At 37.4% G+C, this 22,306-nt stretch overlaps 1 protein-coding gene across 2 annotated transcripts in view; it reads left to right on the forward strand.

Moving 5' to 3' along the window:
• The window catches only part of HDAC11 (histone deacetylase 11), a 32,482-nt gene extending 15,349 nt beyond the window's left edge, over positions 1–17,133 (forward strand). The window contains exons 5-10 of one of the 2 annotated variants that reach the window (XM_074914028.1): positions 913–955; positions 3,276–3,352; positions 5,025–5,087; positions 7,151–7,247; positions 10,337–10,515; positions 15,146–17,133. In XM_074914028.1, the coding sequence (XP_074770129.1) occupies positions 913–955; positions 3,276–3,352; positions 5,025–5,087; positions 7,151–7,247; positions 10,337–10,515; positions 15,146–15,388 (702 nt within the window). In that variant the 3' untranslated portion in view covers positions 15,389–17,133. The remainder of the gene's footprint in view (positions 1–912; positions 956–3,275; positions 3,353–5,024; positions 5,088–7,150; positions 7,248–10,336; positions 10,516–15,145) is intronic. The other variant, XM_074914030.1, reaches the window with a different exon arrangement.
• Positions 17,134–22,306: the final 5,173 nt, after the last annotated feature.

The raw sequence follows: 22,306 nt of genomic DNA on the forward strand, positions 1-22,306 counted from the left end.
TTAACACTAAATTAGAAGTGCTCAAATATAAATATATTGGTGATGAAGAATTCTCAACTGTCCAAACTTACTTTTGCATACACAATGTATAATATGTTCTTTCCATGACTAAGGAAAAGAGTAATACCTTTTTGTTCACCTTTTCTCTCTCGCTTTTTTTTTTTAAATTACAGCTAGTAATATCTTCTTTTTTTAACATGACACTTGAGGAATAATGCAGTTAAGCACTTGCTTGACTCCTCCTGGCCAAAATAAGTCAGGTTTTTCAATTAAAATTTCATAATTTAAGCCTTGTGTATCTCTTGTCTGTCAGTACTTTCCCTTCCCTGAATGTCATTTGAGTTCAAAGGAGAGATACAGGCACAGTTTTTCTGTATGGAGGGAAGAAGATTGGCAATATTCTGTCCTATGCATGTTATATCTTTAAAATAATAAACTAAGTCATGAGATGCTTCATACCGTAGCATTTTTCTGTCCCCACCTGCAGCTGAAACTATTAATCTGTATTTTCAGGGGTTTGAGCTTATGTCTATCCTATTTTACATGAACAGGAAGGATATTAGGAGATTCTTGCTCATTTTTTACTCTTGCCAACAGTTATTCTTTCCCTTTCTCATTTGTCTGCTATGGGTTGGTGCTCATCTCTGCAAAGTGCTGTTAGTTTTAGACCTGCTCAACTTCCAGAGAATGAAATACAGATGAGATACTGAGTATTTTTTCAGCTAAGTATGCTGAGGGTAGTCTTGCATGGCTCGTATTCAGAGATTCTGATTCAGAATGACCTGCAGTGGTAAAACATCCGAAAATTCAGTGGACATGTCTGAATGCCAAGAGTTGCATTTGGGGTGGAAGCAGACAGTATTAAATGGTTGCCTCGTTCATTCATTAAGTTCTCACCGTAATTTTCTTAAGGCAGGAAAACTTGCTGTTGATAGAGGCTGGGCGATCAATGTGGGTAAGTACAACTGTAGTGCATTAAATGATACTTGAAATAGTGTGTTTAAAATCATATTATTTTCATTTATCATGATATGCATTCTGTTTGCAATAACAAAAAGTGATGGATTGTGTTTAACTAAACTCAACTCTAAAGGAAAAAAACTATGAAAAAAGTACTGGATTTGTTTTCTCATCCACTATCATCCGTATTGCAGCATTATAATTAAATATTTTTTGGAAGGAAAAAAGATAACTGGATAAATATATGATATCATATATAAGGAAAAGTGTTTGGATTGAAGTAGTGCAAAAAAAATTAAGGCAAAATATTTGTAGTAAATGTAAATATTTCAATAAAACCTTTTGTTTTCATTAAATTGTAAAGTAATTTTCATAGATTTCATCAGCTAATTTGTATATTATACCAGATCAAGGGATTGGTTGATATGCTGAAGAGCAGGGCTGTACCAGTTAGTGTCTTATTTTTGGCTGTGCAGTTTTTCCTGAAAAAAAAACTTGAACAAATTATGAAGAATATAGTGAATATAAATACACTCTCCTGCTCACAGCAAATAGCAATGCAAAACCAGTAAACTATTGAAGCAATATTTTCTGTCATGTAAGACATAGCTTGCCATTTTCATAGAGCTCATCAATTCTGGGATTTTTCCATTCTGTCTTATACGCATCTTCTACAAAGGGAATATCCAGTATTAAAAATTAAAAGCAAACCCCAAAGCCTGTCATTTCCTGATATGTTAAGTGAGCTTGTTAAGTTTTTTGCTTAGATATTTGTAGTGGGTTTCTTGGTAAAAAGTTCTGACTTATTAGATAAAAAAATATGTTTTGAGAGAGGGAAGTCTAAGTACTTTTTTCATGTAAAGAATGTGTTTGTTTTTTAAAGAGGAGTTCTTAGCATTTCTTCTGGTCTGAGTGTTTACAAAAGACAATGGTATGTGCAAATAAGGTATCCTCACTTAGCTTGTGGTTGGGGTTTTCTTTTTGACCTGGTGTTTAGCATAAAAAAGAACTTTCCACAAGTCTTTCCCACCTGCCTATAATGTTAATTATGTAATTCCAACTTGCCTGGGGGAGCTGAACTTTTAAAGCAGTATGCTTTGTCATGGAGGCACCATGTGTTGCATATGTACATTTCTTTATTCTTAGGGTGGTTGCTAGATGAAAGGGACAATTCATTTTAATCTGGGCATCTGCACATCCTTTGCCTGATAGCCTGGTAGGCCTGTGGTCTGGTAGGCCACAAGATATGTGATGAGTGGCTGTTTAGTATCTTTGTTGGCAACATGGACAGTTCACTGACAACACTGAGCTGTGTGGTGCGGTCGACACGTTGAAGGGGTGTTCCATCCAGAGGGACCTGACAGGCTGGAGAGGTGGGACCCTGTGAACCTCATGGAGTTCAACAAGGCCAAGTGCAAGGTCCTGCCCATGGGTCAAGGCAATCCCAAGCACAAACACAGGCTGGGCGAGGAGTGGATTGAGAGCCGCTCAGTGGAGAAGGACTTGGGGGTGTTGGTTGACAAGAAGCTCAACATGACTTCACAATGTGTATTTTCAGCCCAGAAAGCCAACCGTATCCTGGACTGCATCAAGAGCAGTGTGGGCAGCAGGTCACGGAGGGGATTCTTCCTCTCTACTCTGCTTTCATGAGACCCCCCTGCAGGGCTGTGTCCAGCTCTGGGGGCACCAACATCAGAAGGACACGGACCTGCTTGAGTGGGGCCAGAGGAGGCCACAAAGATGCTCGGGGGGAAGGGGCAACCCCCTGTGAGGACAGGCTGAGAGAGTTGGGGGGATTCAGCTGGAGAAGAGAAGGCTCCAGGGAGATTGTATAGAGGCCTTCGAATACTTAAAGGGGTCTACAGGAAGGGTGGGAGGGACTCTTGATCAGGGGTGTAGGGATAGGATGAGCGGTAATGGTTTTAAGCTGACAGAGGGCAGATTTAGATCAGATGTAAGGCAGAAATTCTTCCCTGTGAGGGTGGTGAGGCCCTGGCAGAGGTTGCCCAGAGCAGCTGTGGCTGCCCCCTCCCTGGAAGGGTTCAAGGCCAGGTTAGACAGGGCTTTGGACAAACTGGGCTAGTGGAAGGTGTCCCTGCCCATGGCAGGGGGGTTGAAACTCAGTGGTTTCCAAGATCCCTTCCAAACCAAACCATTCTAAGAGTGTGTACAGAAACTGTTGTGTTGCTAAGTAAGAGTTTAACATCTCTAGGTGTTGCATCTGCCCGACATGTAAGTCATCTCTGTCTCTTTGCCAAGACCATCTACGTTCCTTAGTATCTAGCTTTTCACCTTTTCAACATTTTTATGTTTAGGGGGTGGTTTTCATCACTGTTCAAGTGACAAAGGTGGAGGATTTTGTGCATATGCTGATATCACGCTGGCTATAAAGGTAAGAAGTACTCTTAAGTGAGTATTTTCTACTTTTTGTACAAATAGAAAATTTACATCTTAATAGCATAAAATAAAGCCATCTGTAGATGGGTAGGAATAGGAAAATGGTGTGGTACTTGATGCTGCAGAACATAATGCATATGCAGAATTGTTAAAATGGAAGGGAGGAGTTGTAACGGTCAGGATTATGTTCTTTAAAAATGTCATCTTGCAAAAAAACACTCAAAATCAAACCAGATTGACTTTTAATATTCTCAGTGATAATTATTCTAGGCTTGCAGTTGAACCTGGAAATTCCACGTTAGTTTCAGTGGTTACAATCAAGACGAATGCAGACAGAAATCCTTTCTCTGAATCAAGCTGCACTATACAGTGCTCAGCATGGTTCAAATTCATGAATAAAAATGTGAATGTCTCCAAAATAATCATTGAATGTGAATGAATACATTTGGTATTTAGCTGTTGAAAAGCTGAAGCAAGAGCCTTCTGCAATTAGGGCTTATTTTTATCGAATGTACTATGGTATATTTGTATACTAGAATATTTATAAAGTATCAGTAATAATAAACACAAAAAACCTCTTAATGATTGCAGCACATTATATGACATAACATCCTAATTTCTGTACATGGTAATTTGCAAAGAAGTAATCCACAGTGTTCTGTTTTCCCTATCATTAAAATACAGATTGAGAAATTATAGCGGGTGACAGTTTGTACAAAATCTTTGGGTTTTACCATGTCTATATTACAGATAGTAACTCGTCAAAGTCAAGACTTAAAGAATTAAAAATACTTTTTTTCTTCGCAGATGTAGAATAAGAAATTAATTCTGTTGTTAAAAGTGGTTTTAATATGTACAGTCCCTACAGCAGCTTTTCCTAAATGGTGGATTTTATGCTTACACAGTTGTATGCCATCACAGTGGACTGTTTCTCCCTTCCTGCTGATAAGCCTTTCTTGTGCTATTGTTTGTGTCTCATGAAGTTAGCTCCTTGATGTTTTGGGGCCTGTGCAGCTCTTGCTTCACACTGTCCTAACCCACAGTTGTTGCTGTTGCTTTCTTGATGCTTTTGCCTGGTTCTGCTCCAGCCTCTGACAGCACCAATGCCATAGCTTTAGAATCCCTAGTTGGAGCTGTCCTTTTCTGTCTGGCTGGTACAGGATGCAGAGCTGAACCAGCCACACCTCTGCAGCGCCGGTATTACTACAGCAGGGTTTATTACCCTGGCTCCATTTGTCTTATTCAGTGCCATTGGGCTTATGCCTCCTTTGCGGACTCTGCTTTACAATTTAGTGTGGGATGCTGTAGAAAGACACATCCTTGATCCTATGTTGTGTCTGGCACTTTGTGGGAGAAAGAGGAAATGAGTAGAAATCTTTCTCTTCCCTCTCTCCACTGACTTTCTCTGCAAGTAGGCAGATACCTGTACAGATGACTGTGGAAATGTATCGGGGTTTTGTTGTATAATGACAACAATTTTTATGTGAAATAACTAGAGCTTTAAATATATTACAATCACTTAGCTGTTTAGTTGGTGAATGCCATGAACAGACACACACTACATTCAAATCAGAACAGTAATATACTCTGCAAGCTTCAAGCCTCCAGTGTAATCTGTCACCTAACTTCATAACTTTATCTATCTTTTTCTTTGCTTATATATCCAGTTCTTATTTGAAAGAGTACAAGGGGTGTCTAAAGCCACAATTATTGATCTGGATGCTCATCAGGTGAGTAGCTTAGCTGTATTCAGTGCTGCAGATGTTTTGCTCAAAATACAAGTGTGTGATTAATACCTTCTTTTCTAATAGTAGTATAAACTGTCAACTCACAGCATACAAAGTTAACCATGCGTGATGGAGACTGTGAACAGTTTAGTTGTTTAATTATTTTATGGTCCAATGTTAAGCCAATTTAATAAAATTAAACTGAGTTGTAGCTCCATCATGTGGCTAGATGTAAAAATATTTTTAAGTTGCATACTGATCTGAAGCACAGCAGTCTCCACAGTAAATCAGTGTCCCTGAAGAAACAAGGAATCTCTTAAACCAGAATTACAGTTAGTTCAGCATGCATTGATTGCAGCAGTCTTAGCAGGGGATGAATTTGACCTTCAGTGTTTTAATGGAAAGCTTGATTTCAGGCTGACGAAGTAAAGAATACATCACTCTTCACCTGGTAAAGAGATTTACTGTGGGTACTGAGAACAAATCTCATCTTCGGTAGGATTTCCAAAATAAATCCTGAAAGGAGGGAAATAGGATTTTTAGAAAAGCAGTTAATGCACCAAAATTATGTCAAATCTGAAGCAGTGAAGATAATTTATTATGTGTAAATAAACCATTTTTAAGTGGCTCTATGGCAGTGAGGCTGCAAGTTTTTAATCTTCTGTCATTTCTCTTACCTGCAAGTTCAGGCATCCTAAAATTACCATGAAATACAGACATGGATTATACAATAGAAAGATGGTTTGTGTTCATGATTCTTTTTAGCCATTTCCATCAGGGTGTGGATTTTTTTGTGCTTTTTTGGGGTGTGTTTTGTTTTTTAAAAACGTCTTGGAATGTATTTTGATTTTCAGGTATCATGCTAGTAATCTCAGTCTGCACACTAAATGACCCCTTTATTTCATTTCTCTGGGGAATGAGAGGAGTGTGAAGTAGTAGTTCAGAAGATTCTTTTTAAGTATGCATCTTGTAGGTGTTCCAGTTCTTGGTCATTGGTGAGTTTCACCTTCCATAAGAAAATGGTTCACCTGGAGGCTCTCATATTCATAGATTTCTGTTTATTTGTGGATGCTGAAGAAATAAGTTGGAGTTGCCATTTTTTAGCAGAAAGAAATACAGTTCTGGTGCTTCCCATTCCCTTTTTCATACACACTGACTAGCTTTAGTTTAGTGATTTTGTTTGTTTGTTTGTTTGATTGTTTGTTTCCAGGAGGGAAAGCTGTAGCAAGAATAGAGCTTAACTGTCAAGGGATATAAATTCTGTAACTGAATTACATAAGGTATATCTGTGGAAATGTCTGTTTCTGTGCTTTAAATGAAATTCTGTTGGGGGCAGGGGTTGTGGTCTTGTATGATACACTGATTTCAACAAAATTACCTTAGTGATTTCTGTGAAAAGATGATTTTTATACTAGTGGAAAAAAAGTCTAAATGAGAGCCAAAAGAATGCTATTTAAATTCAGAAATGGGGGAAGGGGAACATTCAGAATCTGAGCTTTCTCTTTCCATCTTTACACCGACTACAGTATTTTTGTTGGGAATTCCTGGTGTTACACAATATGTTAAACTGTTGGGTCTCTGGCGTTTGTAATTTTTCCATTTTACTTCACCAAGGCTTGAATTATCAGAAGAGCTTAGTCTTATTTATTTATTTTTTTTTTAATCCCTGTATAAGAACATGGGTTCTGGAGCAGTTGAAAGTGACTTTTTTTCTTGCACAGTTGGAAGATGAGAGATTTATTTGGTGATCACAGTTTCTTTTGTGATATTGCTGAAGACAATTAACTTCTAGTTTTCATTTATTTTTCTTGTATGTGCAATGAGATCTATGATAATTACCTTCACAGAGATATAAGGATGTTGATTTTGATACCTGCAGTCTTCAGACTGATAGTGTCAAAGCTCCCAAAACTCTACACCTCAAAATAACCTTTGAGACTATATATAAGAGATAGACACAGGAGTTTTAAATATTAGATCTTTGTAGTCTTGATTACTCTAGAATTTACAGGTCATTTAATTCTGTGTTAGTGTACTAGGAACAGCTAACTGTAAATTTCCTTCAGGGAAATGGCCATGAGCGGGACTTTATGGATGATCATCGGGTATATATTATGGATGCGTACAATAGATATATTTATCCAGGGGATGGATTTGCTAAACGTAAGTATAATTGAAATTCATATTCCAAGATGTAAAAGACCTACTGTGTTGTTATGTAACTTCTTCGTTTACTTATTAAAGCTTCCTTGTAATGATGTTAACTAGATCTTTAAATTATTTTTTTTAATTTCACATTGAACATAAAATTTTCAGTGATCACTGTGATATATCACAGTGTTGTTAATGATGTAGTGTTTTCCCTCACATAATGAATTTCTGGAATGCAGGGTGTGGGTGTTATGTGGACTTTGTTAGCAGTGCATTCAAAAGCTCATGTCACACTTAAGAGTTAAATAATCCTTTTGATTTGAAGATAATTGTTAGAACTTAATCTTTCCCTTACACTAAATTTATAAAAGGGTTCACTAAGGATTAGCTAATACTGTTTTTAAAGTTACAACATACTTAGGTGTTGTCTTTCCAGTAGAATTTGTTTTATAAGCATCTAGGAAACAAGATGCATCTGAATGTGAGACAAGTTGGGATGCAGAAGACAGTCATACAAATGTTAAGAGCTGCTGCTTCATTCTTTTTGCTGTTGTTTGCTTATCCTTACTGTGATGTGACTATTGTGTCTGATGACCTGTCACAATTAATTAGTGGGGTTTTGATAATGGTTAAATTGGAATGCAAAAGCCCCAAGTTTTTGATCTTTGATTTTGTAACACTGTCATTCATTACAGGCTTATTTTGTTAGCTGAATCGTGGTTTACTGAGGGATATGTTCTGCTGCTGAATTTCTTCAATGATGCTGTCATTCTGAAAAGCCTACTTAATTTGGATTCTTGGCAAGAATTAGGTGCAGTGCATTGTACTTTTTTAACTAGTAAAGATTTTGAAAACCGTAATATATGAATTTCAAGGTATTAAACTAAAAAATGACTACTAAGAAAAGTCTATAAGCAGACAAATTGCAAGCAAATGAAGATTATATTTTTCCTAAGAAAAGCATCCCTTTATTCATATATCAAATGGCAACATTTTGAACAGATGGATTAACACCAGAACAAAATAAGCCCTTGTTAGGAAATATGAAATACTGACCTCTCCCCTCTCCTGTGAAGCTGGGAATACTAGGATTGCCTTTCTACAGATGAAGCATGAGGTGCAGAAGGCCACGGCCAAAGGCATGTGAATATATAGTTCATTGTAGTTTGCATAAAGTTGTCCAAGTAGGAGTTCAGTGGCCAGATCCTTTAAATGCGCTCCTGCTAGGTGACCAGACGAAGGTGAGATCAGAGAGGGAATCTTTTTGAAGGGAGGTAGAGGCTTAAACTGGAGAATTTGAATCCTTAGGGTAAACTTTGCCTCTGTCTCCCTGGGCTTCCTAATTTTCTCCATGTTTTATTATAGGAGTCTATTCTGTACATTTTTTTTCCCATATGTACTTAATTAGGGGGAAAAAAAAGGAAAAAAAACCCAAACAAAACCCCAAACAAACAAACTAGCTAACATAGCCTAATGCTTAGCCATAAGCATATTGAGTCCCTAAGGGGAAATACTATGGAATTGCACAAAAGTTTAGGAAGAGAAAGGAGATGGATGGGGAAAAGGACTAGTTCACTGAAGGGTGAGCATAAAAAAAGTGGCAGCTGAAACTCAAAAGCTCAGGCCTTAAAAAAGCGTTGCTGTTGATCTGAGTGTCATTTTACAGTTTTCAAAGCTGTAGAAGAACATTCACTAATTAGCAGGAGATGAACAAAAGGCTGACAAATGCAAAAGCTGTGTTCATTCTAACCTACAGATCCATCATGGTGTCCATCAGTAGTCCTTGATCTGGGTAATAAGTAATCGCTGTAATTCTGTGTTTTGTGGTGGAGATGAATACAAGAGACCTGCAGAAGCATTGAATCTGAGTCAGTCATCTCAGTTTCTTAATAGTTTCATCAGAACAATACTTATTTGTTCCCCATGCTAATGTGTTTACCACCTCCTCCTCCAAAGCTCCATCCAGCTAGCAGATCCTTTACCCTGAAGAAGCTCTAAGTGCTGTTCAGAAGAGCACAGCTGTGCAGACTTACATGAACATTTATACAACAATAAGAAAATAATTCAGGAAAGATATCATAAAGAAAGCAAAAAATCTCTGAAACTAATGTTGAGGCAATAAAATAAAGAAAAAGAATTCTTCACTGATGTTGAACAAGGATGGAAAGCAGAAAAAACCCCCTACCCAGCAGTCACAACAATAAATGTCATTCTGTGTTGAATGCATTCATGCACACTTGGTGGGTGCTGAATCCACACTTAAGATTTAAGACTCCAAGTCTTTAAGACTCCATGCCTTAATTCAAGGCATAGGGTATGGTGAGGTGGAGGTTATACCTTAAAACACCTCTGTCATAGGTTTGATTAATTCAGGTTTAGAGTTACACATAACTCTAAAAGCACACAAAGCTAAGCTGCATAACCTTGGATTTCCTTCCTCTACATTCTCAATCCTCTTGCTTCTAATGCTTTATTAGAAGTGTTAGAAATAATTTGATTTAAATTAAGGATAGATACTTGCTCTCCTGGTAGGATTACAGGGTAAGAACATAAAATTGAAAATGCTTGGGGCAAAGCTGAATCTTGTTATACATTCATAAAGCAGTTCACATAAATTCATGATCCCTTACTATTAAGTTTTGAGTGTTATGATAAAAATAAAATGTCTTAATTTCTCAGCGATATTTATCTTCTGTTTTCCCCCAACTGTTTCCTCTGCAATAGCAGTTAAGTGTTTTCTTATGCTTTAGTTAGATTACTCTTAACTTAATAATTTCCTTTATGATTTCTTCGCTGATTGGTAAATGGACATGTAGATCAACTACTTTTCAATAACATTTTCCACTTGTCTACAAGATAGTTTTCTTTTTCCCTGCATCTGATTTTCTCTCTTCAGTGGAATTTTTTCAAGGTCATTGTGCTTACATTTGCTGGGAAAACAAGTAGTTGAATAATTTTCTTTCATTCAAGGTTCTGTGGCAAGAAAAATGTATCTACAAAATTTCCAGAAATGTTATCTCTCTCTTGTCTACCTAAATCTTGATTTTTTTATTTCAAAGCAATTCTTTGTTTATTGAGTCGTAGCAAAACTTTTTTTTTAGGTGCCATAAAACGCAAAGTGGAATTAGAGTGGGGTACAGAGGACGCAGAATATCTTCAGAAGGTACATACTCACGTGGAAGGAGCGTTAAATGAATTAAAACCCGACATCATTGTTTATAATGCTGGGACTGATATTCTGGATGGTGATCCATTGGGAGGACTTGCTATTTCGCCTCAGGTTTGTATAATACTAAAATACCTACAGACTTTTACTCCTCACTAAATACTGAAGGCAGTCCTGAGAGTGACTCGTGGCTCTTTGTTAGATGAAGATAAGGTGCATACTTTATGCTAAACCAGAGCATTTTCTTGTTATAGGTGCATCTCCTTGCTCTTTTACCATATGTTTTTTGTTGTCTAAAAACAATTGACTAGATATTTTTGTTCTTCAGGTGCCTGTTTCAGTATCACTTGTCTTCTTTCTAAAATATACTGACTTTGATCCAGACGGTAACCAGAGATGCATGTATTTTCACACTTCTCCTGAATCCTATTTTTCCTGTTTGGTTCTATCTTTCTTTGTTTCCTTTACCCTCACATAACCTATTTTGTGATGTATTTCATCACCTGCCCCCAGTATGTATCTTACACTTGATTTCCTCCGTAGCCCTCCCAGCTGTTTTAATGCTCTTCTGGCTTCTATCATTTGTAGCAATTTTGTGCAGCCCGTCTGTGTACTCTTTTTTCCCTTTTCTCATTCTTTTCTATACAAATATCATTACCCTTTCTCAATTCAGTTTACCTTCTCTCTCCCCAGTTTGGTAACAGATTTAAATTTTAATTTATTCTGTATAGCTTCATAGATGTCTTCACCTTGCGGATATAAGAAGTCTGTTGTTCTCAAAATAAAGAAAAATTTACAGATCTCGTATTGCTTTCATTTTTTCCTTCTCTTTTGCTTCTGCCTCTCTCTTGTTTTCACATTGGTCCTCTTTCAGTGTCTACCAGTTCAATACAGAAAAGTGCTTTCTCATTTAGGAGCTCTTAGATCCCCTTCTAATCGAGCCATCACTTGATCTGTTCAGTTTTCATTCTGTTTTGTAGTACCTAAATGCTTCCTTTTGCACATAGCTCTAGTTCCTTGCTGAGTTTTATTGGTTTCCTTATGTATTGGCTGTTCAGAAATTTATTTCCGTTTTGTAATGTGATTTTCATTGTATATGTTTCAGGAATAGTACCTTCTCGACTGGCATACTGTTACATATTTTTGAAAAGCTCATGTTATGAACTTTCACCCTGTATAATTAAATTATATTATAAACTGTTTTTTTGACAAATTTTGGAGGTTTGAAGTTCAGATGTCAAAACAGCAATTTTGACAGATCTAAGAGTTCAAACTTGGACGTAATGCAGCACAAGCTGCTCGAAACATCGATTGAGGTATATGGCCAGGGAAGTGTTAACAAATGGACAGTGCGACTTTGGTTCCAAAAATTTCAACGTGGTGATTTTGACCTTGAAGATCAAGATGGTCGCGGATGTTCTTCTGCTATTGACGATGATGAATTGAAGGCTCTGGTGGAATCAGATACATGCACAACTGTTTGAGAACTTGGAAAAGAACTCGAGGTAAGCATATCAACTGTTTCTGAGCATCTGAATAAGATTGGAAAGTCGAAGAAGCTCGACAAATGGGTACCGCACGAATTGAATGAGAATCACAGAAATCGCCGTTTTGAAGTGTCATTGACACTTCTTTTTCGCAACCAGAACAACCTGTTTCTTGACCGTATTGTGACGTGCGACGAGAAATGGATGCTCTACGATAACTGGCGACGATCGGTTCAGTGGTTGGACAGCGATGAAGCTCCGCAGCACTTCCCAAAGCCGAATCTGCAACAAAAGAAGGTCATGCTGACTGTCGGGTGGTCTGCTGCTGGTTTAATCCATTACAGCTTCCTGAATCCAGGTGAAACAATCACGGCAGAGAAGTACATCTAGCAAATCAATGAAATGCACCAGAAACTTCAGCGGCTGAGCCACCACTGGTCAACAAAAAGGGTCCAATCCTTCTCCACGATAACACGCGGCCACACGTTGCACTTTCGATGCTGCAACGGTTGAACGAGCTGGGCTACGAAACTCTGCCTCATCCACCATACTCACCAGACCTCTCACCCACCAACTGTCACTTCTTCAAGCATCTCGACAGCTTCCTATGCGGGAAACGCTTCAGAAACCAAGGGGAGGCCAAAACTGCCTTCGATGACTTCATCGCCTCCAGAATTCCAGAGTTTTATGCAACCAGAATAAATATGCTTGTTTCTCGTTGGCAAAAATGTGTTGATTCTAATGGTTTTTATTTCGATTAATAAATTTTATTCTGAGCTGAGATATGCCACTTCAAACATACAGGTTGAAATCGGCAATTAATTTCTGAACAGCCCAATATTTCCTCTTGCATACCTTCTGTCACTGAGCAGGCACTTTGTTGCTTTCTGACTGCCTGCAGAGTCCTTGGTGGACCGTGGGTGGAATGGCATGTGAGCCACCCTGAATCTCCAGGTTTTGTTTCCATGGCTGTGTAAAAGTCTCCAGGGAGAAAGGAAGAGCTGAGGGGCTTGGACTTGTTTGGATTTTGACCTTAGAGAAGGTATGACCTGATATGTAAGATCTCATTTGGTGGAGCAGAGATTTTTTGGAAAGCAGAGACCCCCCCAAGAGAAATGGAAGCTAGTGATGACAAGAATACTTTTAAGATATGCCTTCTCAAATTTTTTTCTGCCATTTGAGAAGGAGCAGTGTTAATTGCTGAGAAAAATGAGTTGCTGTAGCTTGTTGGGTGCTAGATAGGGAGAGAAACAAAATGTAGGGATGGGGAAAAAAGGGTGAAATGATTCTTCTGGTCACAAGTAGAGACGAAAGGTGGAGTGCGATTTTTCTGCACAACCAGTGGCTCAGGTGCCTGATGGAGAAAAGGTTTCTGTAGCTCAAGCCTTTGTTTTCTGAACTGAGGGCAGGGTTTCTTGTCTCTGTGATCTTGTTGGCTTAGGTATGAATGGCATGCTTGACCAAGTTTGAAATCCCAGGCTATTGGAAATGCCAAAAGTGAAGGCACTGAGCCTGGATAATTCCTCTCTTCAAGGTTCATTAGTCCAGTCTTCAGTCCTACAGTTGTAGATGTCATTCATATGTTAAAATCTTGCTACAGGGTTAATTCTAATGAAAATTATGCCTCCTCAGAGTGCTATGAGTGATAGTTTCTTGGTGCTTGAGGCTATAGCTGGAAAACTTGAGGTGTAGCAGGTAAGTCTCTCTTTGTTTGTAAGAGGGAACTGTATTGGGCTGTCTTTTTCACTAGATGTATTTTCTTCTTGGTAACATGCAAATGCTGGAATAAGCCCACATGTTTTCCCCTCAGCTCTTCCAGGCTCAGCCACTAAAGATGCTGGAGTAGGGACAAGGTGGTTAGGCTCCTGTGAATAGTGACTGCTTCCAGTTCTTGTGTGGTAAAATGTCTGCTGCATCCCACCATGGTTCCCAGGGGATGTACAGTTCATTCTGTAATTCTGTTACTTCCTTTAAGAATCTGTTCCTAATAAAATTCTTCAGTTCCCTTTGTTTTTCAGTTATTCCTTATTCCCATTGTTCTTTTACAGGGCTGTGTCAAACTATACAAAACCCATTACTGTTGTATGGTTTTACAAAATATTTTTTCAGCTACATTTGAATTTTATTCTTTCCTTTTACCATTTGTTTGTGGTCTATTTTTTTTTAATGGTGGGGTAATATTTCTTGATGTATTTACAGTCCTCCTCTAACCAGTCAGAGTAGTGCATATTCATTTCGTTGTGACACTTTTGCTGCTGCTTCCTTATTTTTTTTTGTATTTGATGGCATTTTAATCCCTTTCCCCTTCTCCAACTTTTCCAGTTACTTAAATTTTGAGCTGTCCATTATAAACAGTTGTCTCTTATGTTGTTAGTATTTTTTTTTTTGAGGAGGAGTTGTAATGGATTATTTGTCTCCTATGTATCTCTGGGACTCTCTGCTTTTACTTTTTCTACAGAAGTAGATTTTAATTCTGTTCTCACTTATTTCTGAATTATTTTCCCCACGTCACCTGCCCCCAGTATGTATCCAGGAGGCTCGGTCTTCAGTTGTATGGATTCAATGACAGTACAGTATCTCTTGGTCAGCAAGCTTGGTTATTTTTTTTAGTTCCATACCTTTCTCTATTAGTAAGAGGTTATTTAGAATTTATTTTCCTTTTTATGGATTTACCATTACTTACATTCTGCAACTCCCCCTTCAGCCATAGATTCTTTCAGTATTAGCCTTTTATTAAAGAAGCTGAAAGCTAAAAATTCAGCTAGTGATTGTGAACGTGTAAATTCTGATTAGAATTTTTGGTTGTTCTGTAGGTTTGTGAACTCTTGGATCAAATTGCTAAACTTTTGTCAGAGGGTGCTATGCTACTTGAGCACAAACTAAAGCACTTTGAATTCAGACAATCTTTCTGAGTCTCAATTCTTCACCTTTGAAATAGGGTGAATATTTCTAAACTTTGTAGTCAGTTTAGACTTTATGGTTTTTAAGCAGAAATTCTTCTAGGAATTTATACTGAATTTATACATCTGTTGTGTCATCTAAAACCAATTCAGTGATTTTTTTATTTGATGTTTTTCCTTTTTTTAAAATGATTATGCATGTAAATCTGCTAACAGGACTTTTAAATGAATTTTTTAGTCGTCTTGTAAAATGTAGGGCTTAATCATTTATCAGCATTCAGTACATATCCATAAACCACAGGCAAGAACTAAAATACTGCGTTTGTATCACTACTTTTAACTGGTGTAAATTCACAGGGAATTGTGAAGAGAGATGAAGTTGTGTTCAAGGCTGCCAGAAGTCGCAGAATCCCAATCCTGATGGTAACATCTGGAGGTTACCAGAAGAGGACAGCACGGATTATTGCGGATTCCATCCTCAACTTGCATAACCTGGGGCTTATTGACAAGGAGCTGGCAACCGGTGGAGCTGGAAATCCCAAGGTAGAGCAGATGATTAGAGACTCTGCTAAAGACTTAACCAACTTGTCACTGCAATGATAACTTAACTAAATTTTAGGAAGCAACTTCCTGGTTTAGGAGCAGGAAGTCTCCACATCATTGTCAGGGTTAATATAACATATTTAAAAAGGACTCAACTTGCTTGTGAAATAACAGTAGAGAGAATATGCAGTCACAGAATAATTGTGTCTAATTTCTGAAGCTATCTTGAGCAAAGGCAACAAGTCCTTTTAAGGTATTTGAGACATATACTCAAGGGTACTGTCTTTCAGTTTATAATATTACTGTAGAAAGCTTTAATTGCTTTTCTTATTGTTATGGTTAGTCTATTATGTTGAAAGAACTATGTAGTTGGCATCCAAAGACTGTCCCAGACCTATTTCAGATGATGCAGTTCAGACTGTGGTGGGAGAAAGGACTAAACTACTGGCATTTTTTTTAGATACTACATTTTATTTATTGCTTTTTTAAATTGAAATATTGTTATAAAATGAGTTCTGTGTGGACTTCAACTGTTAGTTTAATACTAAAGTTAAGTGCAATACTATAAAAAACAGTTCAGTTGGTAGGCTTTTTAAGCCATAGCCTATTAGAAGGAAAGTTCATTAATTTATATTCTATTCCTGTTGTTGATAGTGACTTAAATCCTACTTATAAACACCTTGAGAAATAAAATATGAACTGCCTTTGGCTCTGTATGTAAATGAGCCATAAGGGCTCAGCATTAACAGTCTAGTTTTTGCCTCTCTTAAAATGAGGCCTGCATATAAAAGGCAATAGTTACTATGCATCGTAAATCACAGAGTAAAGAAACTACAATAAAACGAAAACTAATTTTAGAGTTCTGCAAATTCCTGCAGAAAACGTTATGTAGAACTATAGGGTATTTTTTATTATTGCCAGCTTGTCATGTATAAAACAGTGAAGAGTAAATTTTGATCTTTTTTTCTCCAACTAGTGCTGTGTTTTTCACATGCTTGAAGAGTAACGGTACTCATAGTTGCAGTCATAGTTTGTGACCAAATTGTTCATATTTACAGCTAAAAATACAGTGAAATTTCTACATTAAATTGATGTGCTAACTTTATATGGGAGCTTCTGGGAGGACTTGGGAACAAAATAGTGTATTCAAAAGCAAATTCAGTACACTAACTGTAAAGTTTAAGTTTATTTAAGCTGGTATATTTTGCATTAGGTACTGTTTGTAGCATTGGGTTGTAAACGTACTAAACTGTATATTTTGCAAGAGTTTTTTAAATTCCAAGTATTCACTGATTTGTAGTACAAGTTTCATGTCATATTTAGGTTTGAGCCTTTCTATGGAGGAACATCAGTATTTTCCTGGCAGTAGAATTGATGTGTAAGCTATTTAAGGAATGTTTAATTCTAATTAGAATACTTACCTCACTTAGTGTTAATTTTTAGATTGGGCTTTGTTAATTGTAAGAACTTGCATAATTGGTATAAATATCTGCTTTAAAACAGATTTGACATATTGCACTAATCTTGAGTTGTAACACTGTTATTAAAAAGCACTTTTAAATTTCTTACTAGAACCATCAGAGTACAACTAATGTTGAGATTTATTTTTTCTATACTGTCTGATGTTACTGAAAGATGTTGTTATTCTTTCATATAATTTTTATAAAATTATAATTACATTTCTATAAATTAAAATCCTGTCATAGTACCATATGGTCTTTTCCAGAACATTTTCTGTTTGTGTTAACATGTTTATATTATTTTCCATTGGTGGAGATTAAAATGATGTTGAACAATGCTGACTGACTTTAACTTTCTTTTCACTTCACGTGTGTCTTGGCTGTCAAAAACTTCTTCAAATGGAACAGATTATTGAATAGACAGGAAGATGTGTTTTTCATACTTAATGCATCTGATACTGCAGTGAGTCTTAAGGGTGAATAGTACAAGGTTTGTCAGTGGCAAATGACTTCTCTAAGAGTTAAGGTGTTGACCTCTTAAGGTGAGCTTGAAAGTTTTGTATCCAAATACTTTTTAAGATGTCATCATAAGGGATTAAAGTCACTTTATAACTCCAAGTTATGTTCCATTACCTATGTTGTAAGTCCTGTTTTAAGTATTATTGTTACAGGTGTTAAACTGTAAACTAAGTGTCTGTTAAGACTGTGGTAGTTTGTTAGAGGCCTTTTATAAATCAGTATCTTCTCAGAGAACCAAATGCTTGCAGAAGAGCCTGCTAGCTTTCAGACTCCTCTGTAAAATTCATGATTGTTAAGCAACAGGCATACTGACTGCATTTTCAGTGTTCATTGTAAAGTTAGAATTGGTAAACAGGTAACTCCTCCTTCATACTTTTCAAAAATTTTAATTTAGTGTAATGTTTGACTTGGTTATTAAAACCAAAGTATTAATTTCTACACATTAACAAACTGGTCCAAGATAAATGTGTACTGTTTTTCAAAAAGAAGTGGTGAAATCATTTCTAAGTTGAATTTAGACCACAGATACTGTATGATTCACAGTTCAGCTTTATTAGGATTGTGTGGCTGTAAAAGGAAGGAAATTGATGTAACACGTACTTGGATCCACTTATGTTTAAGGGGGAAAAAAATCCCAGTTAATCTTTCTTAAGATGGAATAAATCAGTGATAATTAGGCAAAGTTCACTGAAAATTTAATCATGGGAACCTTGCCTTGACCTACCACCATCAAAATTTTTAGCTTTAACAAAAACTTTTGTGGAACACAAAGACCTATGAAAATCTCCTAGGAGAATGCCATATAGTCACAAATTTTATGGGGAAAAAAGGGGTTTGTTTTTTTTAATTGCAGTGGTATCTATAAAATCCTCCCATAATAAGAAGGAGTGTTTCAGAACTGATGCCCTAACTTAGAATCAAAAAATTATCTTGAAGAAAGATCTCGTAGGTCTTGTCTTTCATAATAAGGCATTAGTTTTGACTCAAATTACTTAAGAAATAGAGAGGATTGTTCAATAGCTTATAGTTAATGTATGAACCTGCATTTCTTGCTAGTCATCCATGTGTGAAATTTATTTAAAAAAGAAACTGAAAAGTTGGTGTCTTCATCTATTTGATTTGACAGTTGATACATCAAGCTCCAGCCCCATTTGTGTCTCTGACAGTTGACACACAGTATAGAGCTTGGCACTGAAAACACTGGGTGTTGTGCTTACGCTGACTAAATCTTAGCTTTAGATGGTAATATCAGTCTCTTCCATGCTGAAGGTATGATTTGTTTGTTTGTTTGACTTTGTTTTCATTGTGAAGTCCCAGACTTGTATCATGAATACAAGGAAGAATTTGAGTTACAGGTATGATTTAAAAAAAAAAAACAAACAACAAATTGGTAGACAGCTTACTGGGGGGGGGGGACGGGGAACGGACTGGGGACAGGTAGTTTTTATGATTGGTGATTAATAAATGTCCATGCTGCCGGGTTCCTTACTCCTTGCTGCTCCTTGCAGCTTGAGGAACCTAATGATCCTGAAACTGTTCCCTGATACCTTCTGGTCCTGCCACTGGAGTAAGTTGTTCAGCAGTGTTTCTGCTTCCTTCTACACATACAGCAAGGCACACAATTATTTTTCAGTGCTGGCTGTGTATGGTTTTTGTGGACTGTGGAGTGACACTTAGGAATTTCTTGTACTTTTACAAATTGTACTGTATAATTGTGTCCTGCATGCGACATACGCACTTTGGGAAGAACACTCTGACAGATCCAGAAGTTATGAAGTTAGTAATCTTGGATCTAGACTTTGCTCACACTATACTGCCAGGAGCTGAAGGAGCTTGCCGAGTTCAGGAAGCTTCAGGGTCTAGGATCTTGGTGCTGTGTGCTATGCTGGTTTTGAATAATTGAAAACATTCTTCAAGGAAACTGCAATCCCTTGGTGAAGAAGAAAGTTCACTTGCTGTCTTTGCCTAGTGGAAGATGATCTTCCTTATACTCCCTGGTTGATTCTGAAATGCAGAGCATATCAGAAGCAATAATAAAGGGCATCATCTCAAGTGGTGCTGTGTCCCAAACTTGCCTTGAATTTAGCATGGGTTGTGTATTCCACAGCGATTCTAGAGGCAAGCTTGCAAATTGTTCAGTATGTGTCAGCCTTTATCTTAGAGTTTAAATAGGTGTGGTTTTTCAGGTTTTTGCTCTTTCCTTGATCCTGACACTTCTGGTAATCCCTTGGATTTCCAGTCTACTGCTCATCTAATTTTTCCTTCTTTATCTTATCTATTATGAAGGCCGCTTTGCACGGCTAGTCACTTTTTACCAAAGATCAGTAGAATTAATTCCTTCTTAAAAGAGATGATGTTTTGGTAAGCTGTGTATGAGGGACTGTTTCCTAGTACTAGGCCTGATTCTCTCCTAGGCTTACCATGGCAGTGAGAACAGGAGGTTTGTTTTGCTCAGTACCTCAGTACGATATCGACCTGTAGATGATCCTTAAAACAAAGCAAATAACTCCTGCCTTACTTTCCTAGGGCTGTCTGAATGTGCAAAAATGCTGTGTTCTGCACATAGTACTGACTTCCTGAAACAAAATTCAGAATATTGTGGTAATGCTGTTTTGATAGAAAAGATTGAATGAGGCATAGGAAATTATTGAGGTGGGGTTGTGGTTCTGAATTACCAGCCTGATGCAGTTCTGACCTCCTTCCCAACAGTTTAACCTGAGATTAAACTTCTGGTTGTAGATGAATTCATTAAAAAAATTGTGAGAAGACTGCCAGTAATGTTAGGCACATCTTGTGTTACCAGTCCTGCGGTATTCTATTTTTCCCGTGCAGTGGTCTGTGGAGCCATGGCAGACTTGTGTAAATCATTTCTTCCTTCATAACTAACAGCGTGGATAATCAGTTAAATCATTTGTTGTCAGATATAAGGCTAGTTATGTATTTCACTACTAAGATCCAAACTCTTGTTTTGCAGTTGAGAGTAGGCATCCTTTGAGCTTGACTGGAACTGATTATCTTTATTCTGGAAATGCATGTTTGATTTGTGTTTTTAAAAAAAAGGGGGAAAATAAAATCAAGGGCAACCTAAAATAATGCGCCTTATCTTTATAGTGTCCTAAATTTAGTCCTTAGTAGACTTATAAGAGATTGCAATGCTTTGCAAGATCAAAGAGATGTCTCCTTCCTTTCACTTTTTATACCTAAGAAAGATTGCAGTTAATCCTGTTTGCCAAAAGCTTGTCATTTGTTTGGTGTTATTTTTGCCCTTGTATTTGCTACAGGTGCAGAAGAGTGCAGACTTAGGGTCTATTTAGGTCTATAGCAGAGATGAAACAATGAAACTGAAAATTCCTAAACAAAAAGCTGCAGCCTTTTCTCTACTTTCCTTGCACTGAAGCCACAGCCAGCAAGAGCCTCTTTGGGTTTTTTTGTACAAGTCAAGTAGAATCTTTCCTGGTATATGTAAGTATCAGCATATTTACTTGCTTCTTCCATACACTGTAGCTTCTGTCTCTTAATTCTTTGCTAATATTTCCTGTGACAACCATCCACCGAAAGTGTCACCAAGAGCATTCTGCTTTTTTGTGGTAGTGACCAGGAGTTCTGTGTGGACACTGTTCTCCAGCTGTGGCACAGCTTCCTGCTGACTGATTTTTACTTTATAGAGGCCTCCAGCTGCTCAAAAATTCTCAGCATAAGGGCTTAGTGGAATTTGGGCTTACTCATTTTGGTCTGCAGCTGCATTGGAGTTTCAATCTTGTTTAGACTATGATATTTTCAGAAATGGATGTATCAAGACGGGCTCTGCATGTGCATCTGAGGATCTGAGTAAGTGGCAGGTATACACAGCAACTTGTGTTGACAATTGTTTGTGTTTTGTGACAAGCAGCTCAATAGGGTCCCAGATCAGAAAGAGATGTTTGATTTCAGCCTGAGAAGTTCATAATAGCTTGTTCAAGAATGGAAACAGATTTTAATATGATTCCTTTAAAAGTCAAAAGCAAGCTGTCAAATATCAGAAGTAGATGGGTGTGTTTTGTGAGACGTCCACTAGCATTGACCGCCAAAACTAGTGTGTCTGATGGTTCTTAAGCTCAAGATACTGATTTTCTTGGCATATTATTGTAAATTTGATGAGTTAGTCTTTGCCAAGACTACATCCTGTGATAATCACAGAAGTGCGGATTAATGGAAAGCAGAGGGGGAAAGGTGTAGCTGCAGGTGACGTGGTGCAACTGTTATAATAATTCTCAGTTTTGTGATAGCACTGTTCTAGTTTGGTAGAGGAAGTAATGGAAGATGCAGCCCTGCTTGTTGCTTTGTGGTCATAAGCAAGAGGATGAAGTTCTGAAACAGGTAAGGGGTTCTAAAGATTCTAATTCCTATTTATTTTCTTCTTTCATAACAGTTAAAGTGTAGTTATTTAACTGTGAGATTCAGGTGCTCTTTAAAAAAAAAGTTGATTCTTACAGATCCTATAAGAAGAGATTTAAATGGCATCAGAAACAATAGCCACAGCTCAGCTACCACCCAGCAGAGATCTTGAGCACAGGCTGCGGCTTGGGTGTGCTAAAGAGCGCTGTAAACTGCCTGGCTGTCAGAGGCAGCTCCAGCTGCAGCCCATGAGATAGATAGGCTGGTTGATAACACCTCTGAACACCAGGCATCCAGTTCTGATCTCGGTAATATCTTGTGTCAGTTTTCAGGTAGTCCTGTGAGATCGCACAGTACACTGCTTATTGTCATCCATATATTTTAATTGAGTTTAATAGAATTTCTTAAAAGACTATTAGAAGCGCTTAGTCTACTGGAAGTTGCAAACAGAAATATTGATGAAATTAACCTTTTCTGGATGAATTGTTTCAGCTTCATGGTATGCTGTGTCTGAAATTAACTCTGAGGTTAATGTGCTTTATCTTGGCCACTGTTTCTCAGGGTTGTTAATTAAAAAAAAAACTAAACAAACAAAAACCAACAACAATGACAACAAGAAACC

This window comes from Athene noctua, chromosome 10 (assembly GCF_965140245.1).
Source record: "Athene noctua chromosome 10, bAthNoc1.hap1.1, whole genome shotgun sequence".
In the NCBI taxonomy this organism is placed as follows: domain Eukaryota; kingdom Metazoa; phylum Chordata; class Aves; order Strigiformes; family Strigidae; genus Athene; species Athene noctua.